General features: G+C 39.3%; 1 protein-coding gene across 3 annotated transcripts in view; it reads right to left on the bottom strand.

The window, feature by feature from the left end:
• Positions 1 to 27,304, bottom strand: part of LOC134093669 (chromatin remodeling regulator CECR2) — an 89,648-nt gene that overhangs the window by 22,944 nt on the left and 39,400 nt on the right. For all 3 annotated transcript variants that reach the window (XM_062546845.1, XM_062546846.1, XM_062546848.1), the window contains exons 7-13: positions 25,834 to 25,994; positions 25,475 to 25,543; positions 25,121 to 25,250; positions 13,253 to 13,376; positions 13,130 to 13,167; positions 12,949 to 13,040; positions 12,704 to 12,830 (exon numbers count right to left, since the gene is read on the bottom strand). In XM_062546845.1, the coding sequence (XP_062402829.1) occupies positions 12,704 to 12,830; positions 12,949 to 13,040; positions 13,130 to 13,167; positions 13,253 to 13,376; positions 25,121 to 25,250; positions 25,475 to 25,543; positions 25,834 to 25,994 (741 nt within the window). The remainder of the gene's footprint in view (positions 1 to 12,703; positions 12,831 to 12,948; positions 13,041 to 13,129; positions 13,168 to 13,252; positions 13,377 to 25,120; positions 25,251 to 25,474; positions 25,544 to 25,833; positions 25,995 to 27,304) is intronic.

Here is a 27,304-nt window from a genome sequence, read left to right as displayed (position 1 = left end):
ATAGCTGCAAGGAAACCACTGCTAAGGACAGGCAACAAGCAGAAGAGACTTGTTTGGGCTAAAGAACGCAAGGAATGGACATTAGACCAGTGGAAATCTGTGCTTTGGTCTGATGAGTCAAAATCAGAGACCTTTGGTTCCAACCACCGTGTGGACTGCAGAGTGAAGGCAAAAGGGCCAACAAGTGCTAAGCATCTCTGGGAACTCCTTCAAGACTGTTGGAAGACCATTTCAGGTGACTCTTGAAGCTCATCAAGAGAATGCCAAGAGTGTGCGAAGCAGTATTAAAAGCAAAAGGTGGCTACTTTGAAGAACCTAAAATATAAGACATATTTTCAGTTGTTTCACACTTTTTTGTTAAGTATATAATTGCACATGTGTTAATTCATAATTCTAATGCCTTCGGTATGAATCTACAATTTTCATAGTCATATAGTATGAAAATAAAGAAGGGGTGTCCGAATGAGAAGGTGTGTCCAAACTTTTGGCCTGTACTGTATATAAACTATATGTTTTATGGTAAAATATTATTATCATGCCCGACTGACAGGAAACTTATAGGAGTGAGCCCTTGCGACATCTGCTGTGAGAAAAGAGAATCACAGCCTGAAAAAACAAGGCTGAACGTGAGACTGGCATGGAAGAAAGAGCAAAATAGCTCTAAACTAGCTTGTACCGGTGTGCTTTTGATCATGTAAAAATACTGGGTAATAAAACTCCCGTATTTAGGAAAAGTCGTGAACGTAGGGTCCTGGAATTTAATAAAGTGAAAATATTCTATAGGTATATCTAGGTCAAACCAACATGGCGCTTCAAGTAATACATCTCAGCGGTCAAATGACCGGCGTTTGGCGCTTCTAGTGTTAAAGAGACCCTATGCAACTTTTTCATAGTCATAAAATCGCTCAGAAATCATTGTTTTGCTTGACTGACCAGTTTCATAGAAAACAGTAATATTTCCTCCCGCCCCCAGTGTTCCTATCCGCTATTGCAACCTTGCAGTTTCTGCAGTAGACGATCGCTCTTTGTTTACATCTGGAAGTCAGAGACGCATAAGGAACAAGAAGAACCACGCTTGCAATTTATATATTTATATATAGCCTATGTATGTATAAATATTAGAGATGCTCCGATCAGCATTTTTGGGGCCGATCACCGATCATCAAAATCATGATCGGCCGATTGCCGATCACTGCCGATCACAGAATGGCAGGGGAATGAGAGTCTTTTAACAATAGTCTAGCAGAGTTTGCATCATTTGTAGAAATTATACTAACTATGAATTAATGTAAGTGGCATAAAAGACAGTAGGCCTGTAGAAGGTGGTAGAAAGTGAAACCGTGGAAAAGTATGATTGTACCCTTAAGGTTTGCTAGACATACATCTAAAACATACTTGCTTGATACCAGCTTGCTCTAAACCAAATAAAAATGTGCAAATGCAGCAATGAGAGATAAACTTATATGAAAAGAATATTTACTCAGATTTTCAAAGTGTGATTCTGCTTAAATAAAAACATGTAATTTTACTTAGAATAGAAGTATGATTTTGCAATAGATTATAAAACTGTATTTTTTACTTAAACTTGAAAGAATAACTGTTTAGACTTAAAATGTATTTTTTTCCCTTGAATTTGATAGAATGTTTAATCAAAAGATTTAAGTGTTTTAATCCAACTTATATAGTATGTCATGTTTAATGAAATGTGCTTAGAATTAGTATAGAGGAAAAAGCTTGTAGTTCATGTGCAGGCCTGAGTTCAAAGTAAGGTCACCAGAAAGAAAAAAAAAAGAGAGAAAAAGACACTTGATCGTGTTGAAGCGCAATAGGTCTAGACTTGGGCGTGAAAGTAGTATAAAAGGTCTCCTTCGCGGGATCTTAGGGGGCTTCTCCTTTTTCTTTTGGACTCTGAACTTTGCATTTCGAGACAGATAGAATTTTTTTTTATATTGTATTTTATTTTTAATAAAGTCAAAGCCCTAACCTTCTGTTAGGGCATTGTTTAAAAGCCGCCGAGAGTTTCTTTTTCGTGTTTCCTGCCTCCCCTGTGTCAAAGAGAACATCGATCCTCTCGCAAGAGGCGCAAGCCTACAGAGGGGACCCAGTGGGTAAGTTTGTCTGTGATTTGGGCTTACTTTCTAAGACACCGTTAATGGGCAAATACTTACTGCACAATGCACTGACACATACAGGAGTAGCGAACTCAGCTGTGTATTTAGGAAGGAAAGTTCTATACACCGTAGCGGTCACAAAACCAACTAGGCTTCGTTTAACAGTTGTATTTCTGTAAAATAAGGTCTAAATGCATACCACACAAGCAGGGATATGGTAATTGGTTTTTAATAAGTAAACTTATGTAAAAACTGAGCACAAATTGTTACAAATAAAATCAAAATCTGTGTAATGTCATGTATAATATGCAGATTCATCCTTGAAAAATTCATATTATCTTTTTGCACTGTTAGTAAATTAAACTAAGTTTGTTGTGAGTAAACAACTTACTTTAACTTATTGAAAGCAGATGCGTATTAATAACTGAGAATTTTTATCTTTCAGTAATTCAAAATAATACTAGTTTAGATTAACTGAATTATTTTCATAGATTGCAAAAGGTCTGTCACTGGAGAAAGAAAATACATATGTGTGGTCAGCTTCGATAGTGACTGTGAAGCTTTCTGCGGTCCCTTGTTCGATAGACAACGTCTGCGATGCGGTCTCTGTGACCGGAGGTTGACCTCAGTAACCATAGTCAAGAGTCAGCTGCCATAAACACAATCTATTTTCTCCGAAAGTGTGAAGACACTTTATTATAGGTACGATTGCAGGCAATAGGATCAGCAGTGAAAAAGGACTAGATTAAAGAGAGCCTCCTAAAAAGTTTCACTTGTTGACCCCAGAGTCCTGATCAAGGATTTTTGGTCCAAATAGAGAAAGTCTCTCTCTTTTGCATCAGTCCTTTCGTACATCCTAAACCCGTTGAAAAGGGGCCCCTGCAAAAAAACACGATACTGACAGTCACTTCCTCTTCTGCAAGGCAAGTTTTGCAGAGACAGAAGAGGAAGCACACACTCTTTAGCAAGGCGAAGAACTCGCAGAGTCTAAAGACAAGCATACTCTTTGGTAAGGTGTGAAAAAAACACAGAATCCAAAGACAAATACACCACACCACTCTTCTTGAAAAAGCGAGAGCCTCGCTGATTTTTGAAGAAATACACACACACCCACGGAGTAGCGATCTCAACTGTGATTGTAGTAGCCCTATATTCACCAGAGTAGACACAAAACGCAACAGCCTATAGGCTGGTCAAGATGTTGAGGAACCACCATTTATCGATTTGTATTTAGAAAATGAAATAACTTTGGCCATCTTTTCCAAATATGCAGCGAGACATAAAATGATTTCATACAAGGAGGGGGTCAGGCAGACCAACACACAGATCACCTAAATGGGATGGGCAATCTAAATAGACTGACTACATTAAATTAAAAACGTGTTACACCAAAACCTACTGCCACAAAGTGCAAAACTATGGCTTTTTCTCTGTTCCAAATCCCTAAAAAAGAAATAATGTAAGCTACTGTAAGCAATAAATTGCAAGTCTTTTTTCTCTTGAAATCCCCCATGACTGAAACATGCCGTTAAATGCCACCAGTTTGGGTCAATAAAGTGCGCTGTTAAGCTAGCAGGGACATTGGACAGGCGTCTGCGCTTGGGAAGCTAATATACCCTATTCTTCAGCTTGTCAATGTAGGCTACACTGTTTGGTAACATGGGGAGATACACATTAGTATTTCATGCCTGCGGGGTAATATCGTGGATCAAGGCAGGTTAGGGCCGACTTACATGGCGCGATATTGCCATGTTTTCACAGTCGGTGAATAAATATCCAAAGTCGGGACAGAAATCATGGCGCGGCGCGCTCCCGTGTACTCGTTTAATGTAAGGTGTCAATTAGCGGTTGTAAACCAGTCAGAGTCCTTTTCTAATTCTGCCGTTACGACAATATCAAACATGTCTGATATTATCGCATGTCTGCATAGTCTGTGACTAGTTTGTGACTTAAAACTCTATGATTTGTCTTTAGAGGTGAGAGTCTGACTGTCTTTCAAAAATATTTTAGGCTACAAATATTTACAAAATCATAACGTAGGCTACTGTATAATGAGGGCTTTATCCTCCACAACGAATAGAGGTTGTTCGTGGAGGCAAATTAATTCTGAACGTGATGCCTTTCCATCTCTTATCATCCCTATCGTTAGTAGGCCTAGTCGGCAGATTGAAGCATGGGGAAGTTGGCTGGTTTAGTTTCTCATACCCGACATATTCAGTTGTCCGTCAGTGGTGTTAAAATGTTGTTGGTGGCTTCCACCTCGAGGGATTTCAGCACGACATACATTGCAAATGGTTCATTTTACACTGAACCTTTAGCCTACTCATGTTTGCCACTGCAAGCTCCTCTCTACTCTAGGCTGTTGTATGCCTGTGCGCCGTGCCTGCAGGTGGAAAAATGTCACGCAAGTAATTTAGGTCACATGATCGACTTTTTTGATCGGCGCTTTTGAGCTTCACCGATCAAGCCATTTTTAGCCAATATCGGCCGATCATGATCGGCGGCCGATCGAATTTATTAGCATCTAATAAATATACACGCTAAAGCTGTCGGGGAAGCTCTGCAGAGAAATATGCAAGCATAAAACGAGCGAAAACGAAAAACGAAACCGAAACCAGAGATGAAATCGCCAATCCTGCATAGTTCCTCTTTAAACAAGAAATTGAAAATAGTATTTATAAATGTGTGATTATTGTGTAATTACCTTAACAAATCAAGACATTCCTATATCCTTAGAATGAGTTTCAAATGTAGATAGTGCAGGGAAGCCGGGCTATGAAGTAGGGCTGCACTAATGCATCTACCAACATCGGTATTGTTGACTGATATCAGCCATTGCAAATGTATGACATTTACCAATGGCAGTGACTGATCTGATATATCGAAACAATTCTGCACTATGAATATTTATGGATCAGTGAATATTTTTGTTCCACTGTACTAACATGTTAACAACAAAAACAAGGAAACAAAAGTATTGACATTGGCGCACACCCAAATTGTTATTCGATATTGTACATCGATATTGGCCCAGAATTTCACATGAGAAGCACAGCGCTCCTATTAGGTGAGCTTCACAGTCCATCACACAAGGAAAATGACACGAATATAAAATAGATGTAACCAAATTAACTATTAGGACTAGTAACTATTGTGCAAGCAATGTAACCATTGCACGGTGGTAAAAATGAATTGCTGTAGCCTAAATCATTTGAATACAGCCGGGTCATTCCACCTAAATTCAACAAATGCCTTCTGCTCGACCATCTCAGATTTGCTTACAATTTTTAGCACCTAAAGAGGAACCATTCAAACTCATTTAACCAAAATATTAGCTTGATATACAACATTTTTGAACATGGTACCCCCCTCTGATTTTTGGCACATTTGCGTACTCATCTAAATCTGCAGCAAAGTTCAGATGTCATTATTAGGGGTGGGAAAAATAATCGATTCTTATATGCATCGCGATTCTCTCTAGAAAGATTCGATGCGAGCCTGCTGCAACATTCTGTTCGCCCGCTGCCGAGCACTACAGAAAACTCTACTCTCTGCCTCCCAGTTCTCTGCTCTACACGCATGTGCAGTGCACCAAACGCAAGTCCACCAAACACATGTGCGAGTTGTTTACAAAGTTTAAGTAGTCACAAAACGGCGAGCAACAAATCTAGGCTGATTTGCACCGTGGCTACTTTAAAAGCTGCCATATGGCAGCATTTTTGGCTCTATGAGGTCGAGGGGAAGCTGGACAAGACCTACACTGTGTATAAGGTAGAAAGTAGAAAGTTGTCCGAGCCCCGACACATTAACTGTAATAATGAGCCCGATTTAACACTTGGAGGTCCAGGGCCTTTTTAGGTACTTTGAGGCAGCCAGCTATACCTTTTTCATCTAACTAAAAACGTCTACGAAAAGTGGCACATATGGCTATATTCTAGAGGTCCTCCACAATAATTATATGAGAGTAAAGTGGATGTAATGAAATTACTTTTTATTCTAATTCAGTGTAAACACAACTATTTAAAAAAAACGATTTTCAAAGGTCAATGTTTAAAGGTAAAAAACACACTATAAATATATCGAGCTAAGACTTTTGAAGTTTGAACCTTGAACCTTGAAAACAACGGTGTTGGCTCTGTATTAGTAAAAAGAACATTAAAAAATGTTATGTAGTTTTACTACAAACTGGAAAAAAGTCAGACTAAATGTGTCACTTAGTGAGTGTCTCTTTCAAATGCAAATTAAGTTGAATGGACCTTTTGAATGGGCCTGCTGCTGCAGGTGAGAGGACTGAAATCCTAGGATTTTCTTTTATTGGTTTTACAAAGTGCCATTGATACATTCTCTTTTAACCCGACAATTTTTAATACGTAGGCCGTTATAACTGACAATCTCAACTAAAATTCAAAGTTGTTTGAACTACAGAAATAGCCTATGCTTAGAGATTTACAGTGCATGAAAATGCACTGTACTGTTCTTCCTAGACTCCTTATTATTATTCCGCTTACCAATTTCATTTTTTCTATTCAGCTTGAACCGTTTAACTTAGAAACTTCATTTCTAGACACTTGAAATGGCCCGCATGCGCATGAGCTAAAAGTTTCTCACTTCAAACTAGCTTTACACAAAAACGATAGACTTGAGAGCTGTGAAACTTGACCAGAACATAGTTATACATTTCTACTCCATGAAAGTTGAAACAGAATGTAAAAAATATGTTGTAGCCTAGTTTGTTAATAACTTAACTTAACAGTGACATATATACCTTAATTGTTACAACCTAGATGCAGCCATAAAAAAGTGCGGTACAGTTGTAACAGTACAGCGTCATGGTTATAACAGTGCTAAAATCGTGAATCCTATAGCCTAACATATTTTAACACCAAACACTGCTAGATTAAACAAAGAACATCTGTTTTCATATATAATCAACAAAAAAAAGTCCAAATGTATGACTGTTAAAGCTAATTATTGTATGAGTGATTATTGCTGACTATGATACAGTATTATGCTAGCTCACAATAACCTTTAAATAGGTTTATTTTGGTCATATCGACTTGATAGAACCTGTTAATATAGTTGATGAACTGCTTATTTCTTACATGTCTGAAGCATTTGGTCCAACACTGATATTTGAAGTTGCTGTGTTAACTTTAATTGGGTGTGATCGCGGCACATAAACATAATCCATAACTCGCAATCATAATTGCTCGCGCATGCGCTATAAAATCAGTTTAGTTTGCCAGAGACGGGTGTTAGCCTACAACTAGCTCTTTTACTGTCTATGCAACTAACCCGCACGTCATGTTTTTTATTTTCATTTAATTGCATTTGCTGTGACTATATAAATCAAATGGCACTCATGTTAACTTGAAACAGAGGGACTGACGAAATGAATGACATGTGATTGAAGTCTACTCATTAAAATTTCACGAAGCAAACAGAACGTAGCCTAATATCAATAGGGCAACTTTTAACACGCTCCGCCAGCGGGCCCACTCGGAATTGTAACCTAACGTCATTACCAGGTGCAAAACTGTCACAGATTAATGACGTGTGGGACGCATTGCACTGGAATATCTGATTTGTCTGTTTAGACTGTAGACACATGAACACATATCCGATCCGTATCTGATTTAAAACCACATACGAAAGGGGCCTGTATCCGATCTGAGGAGATCGGAATTCATGTGTTTTTTTGTTTACACTGTTGTGGCACAGATCGGATACGTGCCACATGAGAGCAAAAAATCGGATTTGGGTCACTTCAGACTGGCAGTCTTAGGCTGCGTTTAGACTGCCAGTTTGAAGTGACCCAAATCCGATTTTTTGCTCTCATGTGGCACGCATCCGATCTGTGCCACGACAGTGTAAACAGAAAAAAAACACATGAATTCCGATCTCCTCAGATCGGATACAGGCCCCTTTCGTATGTGGTTTTAAATCAGATATGGATCGGATTTGTGTGCATGTGTCTACAATCTAAACAGACAAATCGGATATTCCAGTGCAATGCGTCCCACGCGTCATTAATCTGTGACAATTTTGCGCCTGGTGACGTTAGGTTACAATTCCTAGTGGGCGCGCTGGCGGAGCGTGTTAAAAGTTGCCCTATTGATACTTTGATAGACTATTACGTTTCCGTAGACCATGTATTGAGAATAAAACATTTGTAGCCTACCTAATTATCTACAATCGTAGGCCTATAGCCATCCAAATATGAATGATTTACTGTAAATAGCCTACAACCAGAGATATTAAGCAAAAAAGTGCCAAATTCAAGCATCGCGATTTGTAGGCTATTAGCCTATTTTTAAAACTGCAACTGCAGTTCTGTTTGTTTAACTTTGCTTCGTAAAATTTGAATGTGTAGACTTCAATGTCATTCATTTCGTCTGTCCCTTGATCTGTTTCAAGTTAACATGAGTGCCATTTGATTTATAGTCACAGCAAATGCAATTAAATGAAAATAAAAAACATGACCTAGACCTGTGCGGGTTAGTTGCATAGACAGAAAAAGAGTTAGTTGTAACACCCGTCTCTGGCAAAATGAACTGATTTTATAGCGCATGCACGAGCAATTATGATTGCGAGTGGTATCCGCCGTTCATTCCGACATACCAGCACTCCGACATTGACGTCTAATTGTAGTGGAGGCATGTCTCTTTATGGGAAAAAGTCCCACCACTCCGACATTTTTTTTTTTCATGGTCGCAGTGGCGGTATTTAACTTTTTTTTCAAACAACGTGCCATTCCGACATGAGGTCATTAATAGGCTATTAATGTCATAACTATATCCAATTGTGTAAAATAATAAAGATTCACATTTAAAATGTCATTGAGAAGACTTCTTGATATGGTTATGTGTCTGTTGCGTGCGCGACTCGGGGAAGTGAGAGCAGTTCTGTACATGGCAAGTTGCCATTATTCGCGGACTAAGTGGAGCTAAATTAAGTTATTATTTTGCTGTCACTTCGTCTGTTTATGGCCTAGAAGGTTGTATTTGGTATCTGTGGATAGCTCTAGCTCTCCTCTTTTATCTGACATGTTAGCCATATCTTTTTGACCAGGGTTTCACGAGTAAATCAAACGAAAGTAGCGGTAGCCGAAACTATATGACATTCTTATTTGTTTGTCACTTCGTCTGTTTGTATAACACAACAGGATCGATGTGTTTGGTATCGATGGAAAGCTCTGTTTCTCCTCTTTCATTTGATATGCGTGTCATGTCTGTACGATGCCTGGTCCCGGAGTAATTCAAGCGAGAGCAGTGGCTGCGTGGCTGAACGCAGAGCAATATAGACTGTAAATATTATATACTTTGATTTAAATTCATGATTATATTTTATTTTCATACTTGATCGTACAGTGTCTAGTCTCGTTGGAAAGCCCCGGTTCTGCCCTTTCATGCAATATAGGTCTCATCTCGATGTGACTAATAATCGCAGAGCAATGTAACAGAGAAGAATGGGTGTGTTTTTTGATGCACTTTGCGTCCGTCGGGCTCATAGGGTCCGTTAAATTGACTTGGAAAAAAATAGGATTTGTAGGTCCTAAACTGTCGGAATGGGGGTACTAAAATGTGTCGGATTGGCAGCATGTCGAAATAGCAGCATGTCGAAATAGAGGCATGTCTAAATGGAAGCATGTCGTAGTGGTGGCATGTCTGAGTGGCAGCATGTAACCATTGCCAGTTATGGATTATTTTTGCCGCGATCACACCCAAAGAAAGTTAACACAGCAACTTCAAATATCAGTGTTGGACCAATTGCTTCAGACATGTAAGAAATAAGCAGTTCATCAACTATATTAACAGGTTTTATCAAGTCGATATGACCAAAATAAGCCTATTTAAAGGTTATTGTGAGCTAGCATAGTACCGTATGGTCTGCAATTAAATGGCTAATCACTCATACAACTAGCTTTAACAGTCATACATTTGGACCCTTTTTGTTGATTTTATATGAAAACAGATGTTCATTGTTTAAGCCAGTAGTGTTTTGTGTTAAAATATGTTATAGGATTCACGATTTTAGCACTGTTTGTTACAACCATGACACTATACTGTTACAACTGTAGCCTACCGCACTTTTTATGGCTGCGCAGGTTGGAACAAAGGTAGCCTATTAACAAACTGCAACATTGTTACATTCTGTTTCAACTTTCATGGAGTAGAGATGTATGACTCTGTTCTGGTCAAGTTTCACTGCTCTCAAGTCTATCGTCTTTGTGTAAAGTAGTTTGAACTGAAACAATTAAAAAATGTTACGATTGTGCTGGTTCTCCCCTACAAGAAACATTTAGCCCATGGCAAATGTAAACACACATGATCGGATTTGGGTCACTGGCGAAAGTAGATGTAAACATGCAATAAAAAAAATCGGATATGAGCACAAAATCGGAATTGAGCATATCCGATCTGCAGTCTAAACGCAGCCTAAACACAGCCTTTAACACTGGCCTCTATGACATCACAATCGGGTCGTTAAGCAATTAGAATCTTATGCCAGGTGGCCAGCCCCACCTGCAGCATCTCTCTCTCTCTCTCTCAGGCTTCAAGCATACAATCTCTCTGTGAAGACTACATATCCTGTTGAAACTACTCAACTATTTAACTGTTCAACCATTCCAACTGTCAGTTATCATCAACTATACGTTAGACCGGACCCGCGTTACACAGAGCAGGTTGTTTGCGCCACGCCCCTTTTGAGGGGAAAACAATCCCTCGAACAAGCCTGAAACAAGCCAAAGTGAACGGTGTTGTTCGCGGTAGACAGACATGCCGAAAAGTTGCTGTGTGGTTGGGTTTACCAACCACAAAGCTAAAAACCCCTAACATTAGGCTATACCAAAAAAGTAATCAGCCTAAAGAAAACGGAAATCTAGGCTAATACTTCGGCTATGACAGAAATTATCATATCTTGGAATTATCTAACGAACAAACTTTACATCTGAGCCTGTGAGTCAACTACACTACACTAAAATTCAAATATGAGGCCAAAAATACAGGAAAATAATTTAGTTATTTAACTGGAGACTCAATGAGATAGGAGTAGGGCTGTCGGGGGTATGACACTGGCCACTGAGTGGGGTCGTTGCTACTGCTAGTATGCTACTCGGGAGACTGAAGAGACATGGTTTTACTTTAATTGAAAAATTAAAATCAAATCAAAATGGTAATATATTGAGTGGTGCTATTGATTCGTTGTGTTTTCCTTTATTATTTACTCCTACGATTTCGGTACGAATTACGTTTATTGACCCTAATTTGCATCGGAGTTAATGAGAGGCGTTGTTTGTTTTCCCCCCAGAAGAGGTTGGAACGTTTTTCGCGAGTCAAGTTCCCGGATGTGCCGGTCTAACGTATGCCTCCAGTCAACTACATGGAACCTCCATGTACCTAGCAACCAACATAGCAACCATTAAAATTAAGCGTTTATGACCGTTTCCATAGCAACCAACATGATTTTACTACAGTAACTTCTTTATTCCTGATAGTGGCCACCATGGATACCCTCTCAACAAATGTGTCAAAATAGAAGTCCTCACTAGCAAGTTAGCTTGTTAGCATGGCTAGCATAGTTAACATAGTTAACATTTTTAACATAGCTGTTAGCTAATCATTTCTAAGTTAGCTAATCAACCTAGTTAGCATTGTTAACATAGTTAACATTGTTTGCATAGTTAGAATTTTTAACATAACTACTAGAAATTATTAGCCAAGTTAGCTAATCAACCTGGTTAGCATTGTTAGCATAGTTAGTATTGTTAGCATTTTTAACATTTCTGTTAGAAATCATTAGTTAAGTTAGCTGATCAACCTGGTTAACATTGTTAATATAGTTAGCATTGTTAACATTTTTACCATAACTGTTAGAAATCATTAGCTAAGTAAACCTATCAACCTGGTTATCATTGTTAACATAGTTAACATTTTAACATACCTTTTAGAAATCATTAGTTAAGTTAGAACTGGAATGTTTAAGCTTTAAACTGTCTACCTTCACACTATGAACTATTTTTAAACTATGCAACCACCATGTTCACCCTAGCTACACCTTAGTAATCTACATTATCTATCTATATATTTTTGCATTTTCATGCACTGGTAATTCCTTGGAATTGCATTTCTAGTTTTACTTAATAATCCAACACAGATGAAGCATGTAATCTGTGTTATTTGTTTATTCAGAAATTCAGATGACACGATTTTAGTCTGACTAATTTACTTTCTAAATATGCATATATCAATGTTTTCCCTACATCATGGCATCTGCATGTCTGACAGGAAAGTGTGTTCATAGGCTACTCGGGAGACAAACAATGTTAAAAATATCTAGAAAGTAGCAGACTGGGCATATGAAGGTATTGTAGGTTGCACTATGTACTTGGAGAGCTAAGGGGTGACCAGAGTATTTTGTTGGCTGCAATCTGCTTATTATCAGAAAATAGGGAGCACAAAATGTGATGATAAACAAAGGGGTGGAAGTTGTGTGTATATACACATGTATTCGTTGGTATATATGGACCATAGGAACATGAGAGGATTCAGACTAAGCAGTACTGCATGCTCATCTTACTGTGTACTTACCACTATCCTCTCCATTGTATTCAAGGCAGTTCTCAAAAATGACCTTCACGTCTTTCACAAACTCATCCTTGACAACATATTCACCATCATTCAACTTCCTCTCAATTGTTGACAAGTCCATTGGCATCTTTGGGGATAGACAAACGCATAACATACATTATGACTGACCGCAACATGTACAATGCATCTTTAAGCCTTTACATTCATTCATATTCATATCATATTCAAGATCCTATTACATGTACCTTGATGATCTCATTATAGTTGGGAGCATAGGACTCATCAACAGGTTCCAGGAATGGCCAAGCATCTTTATGGGCTTTCAGCACCTCCAGGACTAACAATAAAAAAGCCATAATTCAGCTTGTCATTGAGATTTGTTAAGTGAATGAATATTTCATAATGCTAAATGCTCAATTACATTACCTTGATACAGTGCTGCATAATCATCATCAATTTCGTAGCTGTAAGACAAACAAATGTTGAAACAAAACATAGCAGTCTTAAGCATTAAATCAGAGCTTAGGCTGATTAGTTTAGGACTCTTACAACTCTTTGGTCTTGTGATTGATCGGTGAATGTGGCTCAAGGTTCAACAGCTCAGGGGGTAGGGGCTTCCCTTGGGAAAGCAGCCAAGCCTTCTCCTCCCGAAGCTTCCTTCGGCGTGCACGCTCTGATAAAACATATGGGGTGAACATGGCTAGTCAATGAAGCGGCACACAGAAAATAGAGAAGGAATATCTAATTCCGCATATTTACTGATAAAATGATATACAACCGTACACACAGTGGCACACATTATGTCACTTCATTTGTGCAAGCAGAGAATAGGTGTTTTTTTGTACACATTTGTGAAGAATTAACCTGTTTAATCCCAAATTTTTCCTTGACATGAAAATATCAAAATCATGTGTCTTGAATAACCATTTGAAGTAATCAATTACTATTTTTTTTTTATTTGAATTAAAGAGTGGGTGAAAAGGAGTGTTTAATTTTTGGTCACAGTTGTGACCGATAGTAAACAACATAGTCAAATGTCAGGGATTTTCCATTTTGACACATTTCATTGTGCAATCATCTCATTTCCAATAAATTCCAGTCAGAGATGGTATGGGGACATTGTCCCAGGTCTGTTCTTTACATTTAAAATTGTATCACAATATAATACTCAACATTGACTCTGCAATTCTCTGTTATATTCTAAGTGTGCCGATTTTTACAGAGAAGCCATTATATCACATTATTCCACTGCTTGGTTGAATTCCCCATTGTCCTGCGTTCTATAAGGTGTGCATTAACTTTAGATACACGCACGGCTATGAAGTAGTTCCAATTTGTTGGCCGTATCACACTTGAATATTAATTCGCCAAACTCGTTGTGAAGTTTAAATGCACCGTCACGTTAAATACAAGCTGTAAAATACAGACGTTCAGAACATATGCTAAATGTTACTATGACAGAGGTGGCTTTTAGCTAGTTGGGTGGCAGTAGGCTAAGAAAAATAGCAATCTTTCAAAGTTAACGTTCATCAGAATCCTGGGATATGCCAGCTTGACAACGGGAGATTAGAACTAACGACTGGCTTTTGGCCATAGCAACCATCCATTTAGAATCCTAGTAACGGCAGTTTGAGAAATTGGTTGAAATGTGTCTGGGAAAAGTAGTTCTACAAACAATACAGTTCTAGCGATTAAAACATTTAAATTAGCACCGGAACACAACGCAAGTGGCAACAGTGGAATAAGCGAGATAATGGACTTTACGCCGTGCGGTTAGTCAAAGTTAATGCACTTTCCTAGACGGAACGTCCCTCCGCTTCGTGTCGGGCCGTATATAGGCCTATATAAACCTTCTGAATGTTTTGAGTTTCATTTTCACCTGCTGCCAGCGGCACTGCCGTTGCATCTAAAATGTTCAGGATTAGATAGTCTACACTAAATCAGTCAATGGGGCTAAACATTCAATTATCATTATTAATCTACATGGCATGAATTGTGTTGCATCTGTAGGACTCATGAACTCAACATGTATTTATTTCAACACATTTCAGACATTCCGAAAGCTATTAATCCTCCGTAACACAAAGGCTATTGAACATGAGATAAAACTTTACTTATGCATATATCCGATCTGCATCTGCAGCCTTGTCTTGCTTTGTTTGCTGCCGACGTATTTGATATTTGATGTCGTAGAGTGGGTTTTAATTCCTCGCAACTTTTTATAATCATTGCGCATTCCTTATCTGTTTAATAACGTGATCGCGTCATCATTAAAAGTGGTTGCTTGCACTGCAACCCACCCATTTTATGTGAACGCGCACCAACTCCGAGGAGGTTAACCCCAGTTCAACAAATCAACTTCTGTAACACCAGATAACCAGGTTTTGTCAACCCCGGTTTAGCAAAGTAACCCTGGGTTACATCTGGGTAGGTTGAGCTCCCTTCGTAGTACAGGCCCCTGTTTAAGTTTCAAGGTAGGTTAATAAAAACATTGGTATTGAGATTATCAGTCAACTTGAACGCAAGTGTTTTAAATATCAGCAGCATGCTAATAATGATGCTAACCGGATTTAATAATAATTTAGCTAATCGTTTCTATGCATCATTGCTTTCACGATTGTGAATGTTTTACTTGGATTGAATGTGCATGTCGAGGGGCGGGTGTCCACTGAGCGCAAACGACAGGGAGAGGGAGGGAGGAAGAGTGAGAGAAAGCGGGCCAAGGAGAGGTTGGTTTACTTGGGTGAATTTGCATGCACTGTCTACAATGAAAACTTGCGAAAGACATTCATGCTTTCACCCAAGCAGCGTCAGGTGCACCAGTGCAACCTAGAATTGTTTTCAGTCGCAAGTTAAAAATGTTGGTGCCATGGTTCACTCTCCGACAGACTGTTTCAAATCTTTGCTACTTTACGCTGACCACCATGTCACATGACCAGAAAGTAATCGCAGCCTTTGCGGTTAGAAAATTGCACTTGATCATATCGCAATATTATCGCAAATGCAATATATCGTTCACCCTAGCCCCACCTCACAGGAAGTTGAATTGGAATTGGAATTGGAATGACAGGAAGTGGAATTCAATTCATGGCAATTCAAAACAATTCCAGTCACATAACAGGAAGAATGTGTTCAATCTCACATACAGTTTTGGGAAGGTTACTATGGGAAGGTTACTATGGAAATTCAATTGATGATTACCGTTTTCAATTGTAAGTTGTGTGTTTGTTGCGATCATATCTGACAGTTTTGGGAAGGTTACTATGGGAAGGTTACTATGGAAATTCAATTGATGATTACCGTTTTCAATTGTAAGTTGTGTGTTTGTTGCGATCATATCTGACAGTTTTGGGAAGGTTACTATGGGAAGGTTACTATGGAAATTCAATTGATGATTACCGTTTTCAATTGTAAGTTGTGTGTTTGCTGCGATCATATCTGACATTTTTGTGAAACTTCATTGTTAAACACTACCCTTAAATTATGTATGAATTTCTTTGAATTTCAATTCTACTTCCTTTAAAGGTGACCTAGAATGGAAATATTTTTTTTTCTTGGTTTTCATGAATTATGAGAGGTTGTGCATAAACAAAGAGCTATCATGAACATGAGACATGGTTGTGCCCTCCTTCATATGGAAATCTTGAACTTAGAAATAGACACTAAAAAATGGGTGATTCAGCAAAACTGCTTGCTTGTGATGTCAGACCTCGCAAAGCCATTGAAGTTCAATTGGGGTTGCCAAAGAGGGCGCCATTTAGTCAAACAGACCATTTCAATACCCAGCCTAAATATATGGTTTTAATTAGTCTTGTAAACTTGCAATTGAGTTTATTATTTTAAATCAAAGTTGAATATATACTATTTTAACATCAGAGAACACAGTGCAATACTCAATTCATCCATTCTATAGGACCTTTAATTCAAATTGGAATTGTAGTTCTGCATCCTGTTTTTGATCTCAATTCAAATTCAATTCAAATTCAAGAATTGAATTGTAATTTAGCAGTCATTCTCAATTGAATTCTGAATTTTGCACAAGCCTGATCTACACACATTCTGGATGTGTTCTTTGGTCTGTATTCATAAGGTGCCTCTCATTTTGGTATTTTATACATCCTCTCTTCCTTCCTCGGTTCTCGTCCTCACTGATCTACATACAGAATGATGGGATAGTCTATCCAGTGTTTGTTATAAATCAGTGGGAACTAGCCTGGAGGATCGAGGATCGAGCATCGAGGATCGAGGAGAGATGCTGAGAGGCACCCATAGTATCCTTTGTTTATTCTTGAATTCAATGGGGGCCTGCCTCAAGACTTTTGCTGATCACCAAGTGTGAAAACCTCAATGTTTGTAAAAATGGTATGGGGCCAGGCCTCTGAGAAACATCCCAGGCAAAGGGAGAAGTTTTAATTAAAGAACAATAGATTAATTCATTTAATTTAAGAACACCAGACCTGATGGTGTGACTAGAGGCCAAGTCCCCACACCCCACCTTGGCCTAAAACAAGATTTAAAGAGTCACTGCACCCTTAAATATGTTTGTTGAGCTGTTGATTGATTGAAAATACTCATAAGTGGTGAACTGTACTATTACCAGGGTTAATATTGACAAAAATCGTGTTTCTCGACAAAAGTCAAATTTCGTCTGATTTTGGAGATATTGCTCTCCGCGCATTCTACAGGTTGAAACATGCCATGGCATGTTGGTCCAAAATGCTATTGGAATGCTGACGAAGTCTTGTACTTCTCGTCCAACACTACGTCACCGGGTCGTTACAAATTAGGAATGAAACGCCCCAACACCTGCTACCCTGATTAGCCTACCTGTGATAAGCCATGTCTGCAGCACTCATTCCCAGATTGACACGAAATCACCATGGTTGATTGGTTGCAGCAGTGCTGCACTCCCTCTCCAAATTTCAGAACGTCTCGCCCATTTTGAAAGCCTTTTTCAGAAATGTGAAGTGGGTGGAGTTAAGGGGTGAAGTGACTCTTTAAATAAAGGATGTTCCTTTGTTTCAGCAGAGATATCAGTGAAACTTTTGGTGAAGCTGGTACCTCTCCCTTGATGTGTCCTTGTATCATTATTGTAAAGAATAAAGCCTGTTTACTGATTTTGCAGCATCCTGACCGAGCTTCCAGATCACTTTTGGTACTAAAAAAAAAATACCAACATATAGTATTTTGAATTTCATGACATCCACTTCACAATCTGCTATACTAGGATATTAAGTCATAGTACTAGTCTAACCTACGTGCAGTAAATAGTGAGAGTTTTGCTGTTGTTGTTGTTTTGTTTTAAAGTAGAGTAGAAACACTAGGCCTACTGTCGTGTCTCCTAGGCCCCACCCATGGAGCACCGAACGCATGCGTGAATTTGTGCCCACTTCGCTGCTTTTGCGTCAGCGCAAATCAGCCAGATGTGAGGTGTCCGCTCAAGGAGAGACACCTGCCTTGAAAACTATGCTTAGGTAGATAAAGACAGTAACATAACATAAACCATATATAGTACAGTTGTCCCGCTAACCACTCTTGAATTAAGTGCGCCAGTTTGTATGAAAGAGAAGGAATGTGCGTTACTGTTGAAGAGTGTGTGATTCGGCCTACTTCCGAAAGACTGAAATGAACGCTTGGTGATGCGGAACGTGTGAAAACTGGATGAATGACGCTATGAAATTTCTATGCAATAAACGACATAATGACTGAACAATGTGAAAATGTTATGCTATATGAAAGTGCTGACTAATAAAACATACAATAAGTATTACGTTAGATATGGGTTACATTTGGGAAATAATGTGTGGAAATAAAAATGTATGAAAATACTATAAAACGACTTACGTGCCTTCAATAAAGACATGCCTTTTCTTACCTAATTAAATAAACCACACCAATGTAACCAAATGCAATGAAATACTTATAATTCTGAATGTAACATACTAGCAAATGTCTACGATGTTTGAACGTAACCAACCAACATGTTTAAGTAGCCTACACTGTTGAATGTAACCAAGTACACTCTCAATAGAATGTAATATAGTATATATATATATATATATGTAGCCTAATGCCTGTTACTAAATGTAAACTGTTCGTATGTTAAAAACCTGGAAATGCCGATATTGAATGCATCTCTGTCTCAACTAGAATGTTCTCGTCAACACTGAATGTATGTAAAACTCCGCTCTGTAACACGGAGATGTGTGCCTTTGACTGTCTAGAATGTTCTGAAGTAAGTTTAGTTTCCATGAAGTTCTGTGAAGAGGGGTCCGCCCCAGGAATGTATAGGGGAGGACCATGGGGTCACGGGAAAATGAGGACTATAAGTAGCAGGTCAACCAAAGTCCGGGGCTGCTTCTTCTTTCCTCGTCTTACGTGTCGTGTTGCTCTGTAGCTCGTGATAGTCATTATGTGAACTCGGTACTTCGTCGTGAAGCCAAGGATGAGTCCCAGGACTTTGCTCCAGCGAGCATCGGAACTCCGCATCATCGCACCTGCTGCTCGTGGCCTTACACTTGGACAAGGGAGATCACTGAACGAGAATTCATTTGGACTACCGTAAAACTTCAAACAATAGCCGAGTCCCAAATAGACGCATGTCTCTTTTAAACGCCTGGTGTGGCTACAGATTTGGGTTAAAAGCCGGTCTCCAACAGAAGCCTGGTCTGTTTTTTTAGTTTCGGGTTGTATTTATTCTTCTTATACCCGTCAGATCGTCTGTTTAAGCCAGCATGGTGCAGATTGCGCACACTAAATTTATAATTGCATGACTGCAGAGGTGAAAGCCAGAGTTCCAAATTCTTAACTTTTTTAGACATTGGCCTACCGGTATAACCTGACTTTCGCCAGATCCTGTAGTTCGCTGTCTGCTTCACACAAGGATCTGGGACTTCTCGATAGGAGATGTATTTATGAAGGCGGGTCCTTGTAAAACATCCTCGCATGTGATTTGATAAACCACTTGCCTGTTATCTTGAATGACGTGCTAGGCTTCTTCAAGCTCTTGCCAAACCCGGTCGGAAGAAGAGTAAAAACATCCTTGCCACCAATAAATGTCTTCAAAACTATCCTCTGTTAATCTTTTAAAGAATGAATGCTCGATAGATTCGACAAAACGGTTGAAATAGCAGAATCAATGTCAGCACAAGACTCCTCGCTGCGTGCCGCCATTGTTATTTGAATCAAACACTCGCTTCGGCGCTCCTTATTGGTTGCTCATTTTTTGATCACTGGCAGGGGTTTGGATTGCCCTCGCGTCCAGACCCTTGTGTGGAGCTCAGCGAAACGCCTCTGGTGGAGCATGGCGGAACTACAAGGGTCTGGCGAGAGTCAGGCTACTACCGGTATGCTATGTCCTGCATTATTTAATTAATGCCATTTTGTTACATTTGCGCAATAGACAACATATTTTATCACAAACTTTCTTTGTTTAGTTTCACTTTCTCTCGTTTCTCCGCGTTTCTCCGCGTTTCTCTCAATACCATGGCGGAAAAGAAAAAGACAAAGACATGATTTGTTTTAAATGACATTTAAGCTGACAGTTGTCAAATTTGCCTAACAAAATTTGGGAGAAGCAGCGGCAAGATATTTCTCGGTTGATCCAAAGAGGGTGCCTAAAGGCTGAGCTGCAAGGTCTGTCTCCAAAGAGGGAGAGCCCTGCGCATCTGGTCGGAAGCTGCGCAAGCAAGGCAGGCAAGTGGAGGAGAGCGACGAGGAGGAGGAATTCGCAAATCAACTTGTAGCCTAGTTGAGGATCACGGTGATAGCGATGAATAGGATCATTTTTAATCACACGATTGTAGTTGTTTTACAGGGTAGCATTCATTCTTTATTGCTGATGTGTTATCAGGGGCAACAAGTTCATAGGCTCGATGGTAACTTGAATTGTTCAGCCCGCTGTCACATCGTTTCGTTATTTTAAGCGGCCAATAATTTAAGACACAGCCTATTATAGTAGGCTAATTCTAATATGATCTGATTTGTGAAACACATTCGAATTATAGGCTAAATAAAGTAGCCTACCGTAATATAATGTGGTAACCTCCTGTTGTCATGCTTTCCGTCTGCTTATGCTATTGGGTAGTTATTTCTAATCCAACAATAAACCTACACTCAACTAACAATCATTAAATTAAACGCCTGTCTCATATAGACGGCTGTCTCAAATACACGCCTGTGCATTTTGCCGATTTGGCAAAATAAAAGCCCGGGCTATTGTTTGGAGTTTTACGGTATCTTTGCTTTTTTCGACCCTATTGGATTACTTTCTTTTGTTTTTCCTTTTTCAACACAAAATGGAATTACGACGATTATTGGATTAATTTCTTTTGTTTTTTCCTTTTCACCACAAAATGGAATTACCTTTTTTCTACATATTGTAACCAACAAGCTGTATTGTGCCGCATTTTTGCTGTATTTAAAAGTGCTGAAGTAAAAAGACTATTTTAAACCAACGTCCGATTCTTTCAGCTTTTATTCTGTTTTGGGACACATAGGCTACCACTTTCCGAACAGGATGGTAAGATAACGTCTCTCTTCTGTGATTCTTTTCTATTCTTTCTGAGTAGGTTTATTTCTTGTTACTAAGCAAATACTGAAAATAACCTGAGTTTCAGCTGTTCACTGAAACCGAATCATTTACACGTTAGCTAACTGTCAAGGCCTGGATGTTTAGAGACTTCTAATATTTAAAAAGCCTGGATAAAGATATTCTGGTGTCTATCTGTATAAACAGAAGTCTTAGGGGCAATTCCATATCAGTTGGAACAGGTCCGACACCATGGTCCTCAGTTTTTCCTGATTTTACCTAATTAAATAAACCACACCAATGTAACCAAATGCAATGAAATACTTATAATTCTGAATGTAACATACTAGCAAATGTCTACGATGTTTGAACGTAACCAACCAACATGTTTAAGTAGCCTACACTGTTGAATGTAACCAAGTACACTCTCAATAGAATGTAATATGTAGGCCTATGTACCTATGCTATCTTAATGTGTAGCCTAATGCCTGTTACTAAATGTAAACTGTTCGTATGTTAAAAACCTGGAAATGCCGATATTGAATGCATCTCTGTCTCAACTAGAATGTTCTCGTCAACACTGAATGTATGTAAAACTCCGCTCTGTAACACGGAGATGTGTGCCTTTGACTGTCTAGAATGTTCTGAAGTAAGTTTAGTTTCCATGAAGTTCTGTGAAGAGGGGTCCGCCCCAGGAATGTATAGGGGAGGACCATGGGGTCACGGGAAAATGAGGACTATAAGTAGCAGGTCAACCAAAGTCCGGGGCTGCTTCTTCTTTCCTCGTCTTACGTGTCGTGTTGCTCTGTAGCTCGTGATAGTCATTATGTGAACTCGGTACTTCGTCGTGAAGCCAAGGATGAGTCCCAGGACTTTGCTCCAGCGAGCATCGGAACTCCGCATCATCGCACCTGCTGCTCGTGGCCTTACACTTGGACAAGGGAGATCACTGAACGAGAATTCATTTGGACTACCGTAAAACTTCAAACAATAGCCGAGTCCCAAATAGACGCATGTCTCTTTTAAACGCCTGGTGTGGCTACAGATTTGGGTTAAAAGCCGGTCTCCAACAGAAGCCTGGTCTGTTTTTTTAGTTTCGGGTTGTATTTATTCTTCTTATACCCGTCAGATCGTCTGTTTAAGCCAGCATGGTGCAGATTGCGCACACTAAATTTATAATTGCATGACTGCAGAGGTGAAAGCCAGAGTTCCAAATTCTTAACTTTTTTAGACATTGGCCTACCGGTATAACCTGACTTTCGCCAGATCCTGTAGTTCGCTGTCTGCTTCACACAAGGATCTGGGACTTCTCGATAGGAGATGTATTTATGAAGGCGGGTCCTTGTAAAACATCCTCGCATGTGATTTGATAAACCACTTGCCTGTTATCTTGAATGACGTGCTAGGCTTCTTCAAGCTCTTGCCAAACCCGGTCGGAAGAAGAGTAAAAACATCCTTGCCACCAATAAATGTCTTCAAAACTATCCTCTGTTAATCTTTTAAAGAATGAATGCTCGATAGATTCGACAAAACGGTTGAAATAGCAGAATCAATGTCAGCACAAGACTCCTCGCTGCGTGCCGCCATTGTTATTTGAATCAAACACTCGCTTCGGCGCTCCTTATTGGTTGCTCATTTTTTGATCACTGGCAGGGGTTTGGATTGCCCTCGCGTCCAGACCCTTGTGTGGAGCTCAGCGAAACGCCTCTGGTGGAGCATGGCGGAACTACAAGGGTCTGGCGAGAGTCAGGCTACTACCGGTATGCTATGTCCTGCATTATTTAATTAATGCCATTTTGTTACATTTGCGCAATAGACAACATATTTTATCACAAACTTTCTTTGTTTAGTTTCACTTTCTCTCGTTTCTCCGCGTTTCTCCGCGTTTCTCTCAATACCATGGCGGAAAAGAAAAAGACAAAGACATGATTTGTTTTAAATGACATTTAAGCTGACAGTTGTCAAATTTGCCTAACAAAATTTGGGAGAAGCAGCGGCAAGATATTTCTCGGTTGATCCAAAGAGGGTGCCTAAAGGCTGAGCTGCAAGGTCTGTCTCCAAAGAGGGAGAGCCCTGCGCATCTGGTCGGAAGCTGCGCAAGCAAGGCAGGCAAGTGGAGGAGAGCGACGAGGAGGAGGAATTCGCAAATCAACTTGTAGCCTAGTTGAGGATCACGGTGATAGCGATGAATAGGATCATTTTTAATCACACGATTGTAGTTGTTTTACAGGGTAGCATTCATTCTTTATTGCTGATGTGTTATCAGGGGCAACAAGTTCATAGGCTCGATGGTAACTTGAATTGTTCAGCCCGCTGTCACATCGTTTCGTTATTTTAAGCGGCCAATAATTTAAGACACAGCCTATTATAGTAGGCTAATTCTAATATGATCTGATTTGTGAAACACATTCGAATTATAGGCTAAATAAAGTAGCCTACCGTAATATAATGTGGTAACCTCCTGTTGTCATGCTTTCCGTCTGCTTATGCTATTGGGTAGTTATTTCTAATCCAACAATAAACCTACACTCAACTAACAATCATTAAATTAAACGCCTGTCTCATATAGACGGCTGTCTCAAATACACGCCTGTGCATTTTGCCGATTTGGCAAAATAAAAGCCCGGGCTATTGTTTGGAGTTTTACGGTATCTTTGCTTTTTTCGACCCTATTGGATTACTTTCTTTTGTTTTTCCTTTTTCAACACAAAATGGAATTACGACGATTATTGGATTAATTTCTTTTGTTTTTTCCTTTTCACCACAAAATGGAATTACCTTTTTTCTACATATTGTAACCAACAAGCTGTATTGTGCCGCATTTTTGCTGTATTTAAAAGTGCTGAAGTAAAAAGACTATTTTAAACCAACGTCCGATTCTTTCAGCTTTTATTCTGTTTTGGGACACATAGGCTACCACTTTCCGAACAGGATGGTAAGATAACGTCTCTCTTCTGTGATTCTTTTCTATTCTTTCTGAGTAGGTTTATTTCTTGTTACTAAGCAAATACTGAAAATAACCTGAGTTTCAGCTGTTCACTGAAACCGAATCATTTACACGTTAGCTAACTGTCAAGGCCTGGATGTTTAGAGACTTCTAATATTTAAAAAGCCTGGATAAAGATATTCTGGTGTCTATCTGTATAAACAGAAGTCTTCTAAAGGTTATTGACATCAAATAGGTAAGAGCGTAACTTCACTTGACAGTGGGTCCCTGGCCGGACACATAACGAAACATTCGTACCGGTCATCAGGGTAACCTCCAGGGGGCAACACACTACGCTTTATGTTTCTGCTTGTTGACATCTTATTATCATGTTTGTTTGCTAAACTTTGATTCCTTTTAATGTCACTATCAATTAACTCCATTCAACTGCACTTGCTGTTCAGTTGTGGGCACGCAAATTGCAGCACGCATAGAGATGGGCGGTGATGAGCACTGTTTATGTAATGAAGTGACATCTTAGTAAATTCCAAGCACTTGCTGTCTGCGCATAGAAAAACTCAGTATTAGCACTTTCTTTGTACATCAAACCCTGAGTGTAGGCCTTTGCAAGCTTCTTCAGACTTTGCAAATTCTCAGCTGGGGGATGTTTCAAGTGTGGCGCAAGTGAGTGCATTTGACCAGCATAAAATATGTCAGACTGACCGGTCGGTCAACAGTCATGGCCGAACGTGAAAATCTGCCAGTCAGTCCCAGTCATCAGCCGATCCACTGGTGCATCTCTAGTTCAAATCATCAATACAAGTCTGAGCGTGCATTTTCTGAATTTCAGATGTATAATGCCTGCAGTATAAAAACATCCCTTTCAACCTTTTGCTCACCTGCCTCCAACAGAAAATTAATGGAACATAATTCAAATGGAACCACTTGAAGCTGCGCTCACCCTCCACAGCTTTCTCCCTCTCCAGCTCCTCTTGCTGACGTTGTTCCTGCAGCAGCCTCTCCAGCAGCAGTTGTCGGTCTGCCTCCTCTTCTTTCTGCTGTTTTACCTCAGATTTTGCCTTTATTATCTCCTAGGAACGCATAGTCAGTTTTGTCAAACACTTGTATTTTTTGTACATATTTGTATTTATGATGGTTTAATTGTAAACTACACTAAAAATATCTAGGAAAGAAAGTGAAGGGGACAAATAAACCTTTGTATGATTATGTTTCTAAACATTCAGTTATGACGGCACTTAATTTGCTGTATCAAGTGGAACAGTAAGTGTATAAACAACATGATGGACGATGATACCTCCTTGAAAACATTTTTCTCAGAGAGTTTGTGGTAGCTGTCCATTAACTTCTGTTTCTGCTCCTTCTCCTGTAAGTAAAATAGTTTTGAGGAATGGAGGATATGTTGAGTGGGTATGTGGACAGTCTTTTGGAGATCTTGGGGATTGCAACAGTGTATTTTTCAAATCAAAGTTTTCTGATGTAATGTATAGTGTCCTTCAATGGGAAACAATAAATGAGAATCTTCAAAATACATACACTTTTTGCAAGTTTTAATAGCCATGCCCTGAGGATGGTGGTTTGACCGAAAGCTAGGCTGGCTATTAAAACTTGCATAAAGGACTGAAGTGAGCAGACATTTATTTTGAAGATACTTACTTTGTGCTCAACCATACTGCCAATTTCTGGGATGAAGTTCTGAGTGATGATGCGGTACAAATGACGGTCTTGAGGTGATTGCTTGTCTTTGATGCTGTCAGCAAGTTTGACCCACTGTTCTTCTGTATCACAAACCAGGGACCAGGCTCCATGCTCACGTTCTGAAACAAAACAGACAGGCCTACATTCAGTTTTTTAGAAGGTTACTTTGGAAATGTAATTGGTTACTGTTTTTTTGCAATCTATTGGTTACTGGTTTACTGTTTTTGTAAGTTGTCTGTTTGTTGCGGTCATATCTTACATATATTGTGAAACTTCATTGTTAAACACTACCCTTAAATTATGTATATGAATTTCTTCGAATTTCGAATTCTACTTCCTTTAATTCAAATTCAGATTGTAATTCTACATCCTGTATTTGACCTCAATTCAAATTCAATTCAAATTCAAGAATTCAACTGGAATTTAGCAGTCATTCTCAATTCAATTCTGAATTTTGCACAAGCCTGATCTACACACATTCTGGAGCACAATGTCGTATCAAGCCTTCAATTATCTAATTTTCACCACCATTTCTTGTGCGCATTTCTCAATTAACCAGGTCACCATTACGCTACTGACTGCCACCCACTGCTATTAAATAATATTTATTTAAATCAACAAGTCACTACAAAGCAGGCACAGACACTCAACAATGACATAGCCTACTATTTGCTACAACTAAACAATACATGTTTTTGGACAGATTAAGCGAAATTGGACAATGTCCCATGGCACACCTGATGATCTCTCACGGCAAACTGGTGTGCCGCGGAACAGCAGTTGAAAAACACTGGCCTAAACCAAGCAACACTGTCAGGCCTATGTTTTACCTCTAGTCTATCGACAAGGCAGGGATAGCTCTATCTGCCCCTGGTCAAGACCAAGTAGAACATTTGGCAAGACCAATGCCCCAGTCCAAATACTAGCAAAGATAAGTCTAAGACAATAATAATAATAATAATAATAATAATAATAATAATAAAAGTCCAGCCTCAAATAAAAAGACCAGAGGGGCATTTCACAAAGGCAGAATTAGGAAATCCAAGATAAGTGATAAAGCCAGGTTTGTCATCCTTGCACAACTCGTTCCACTAACGTCAATCCAGGATGAATAGGAGCGACTATGTCAAGCCAGGTGTAAGTTATTCAGGACACGTGCAGGTTCTCATTTCTCGCTCGTTTAACTTTTTTGAATGGGGAATCATGGATATTTTTTTAACATAGCGGGAGTAGGTGTGGCAGACCAAATGAATGCAAATTTACATATGCACCCACATGTGAGAGCTTCCTTGTCTCGGCACGCAACGTCATTAACCCTATGAGCCCTAAGCTGTTTTAAGGGCATTTTCACTACCTCTAGTTAACTAGGGTAATTACGGTACTTATGTTTGCAAGTGTTGAATTTTGTGGCAAAAGTTCAAAAACATTT

The sequence above is a fragment of the Sardina pilchardus genome, chromosome 10 (genome assembly GCF_963854185.1).
Source record: "Sardina pilchardus chromosome 10, fSarPil1.1, whole genome shotgun sequence".
NCBI classification, from domain to species: Eukaryota; Metazoa; Chordata; class Actinopteri; order Clupeiformes; family Clupeidae; genus Sardina; species Sardina pilchardus.
This window is presented reverse-complemented; position numbering and strand designations above follow the sequence as displayed.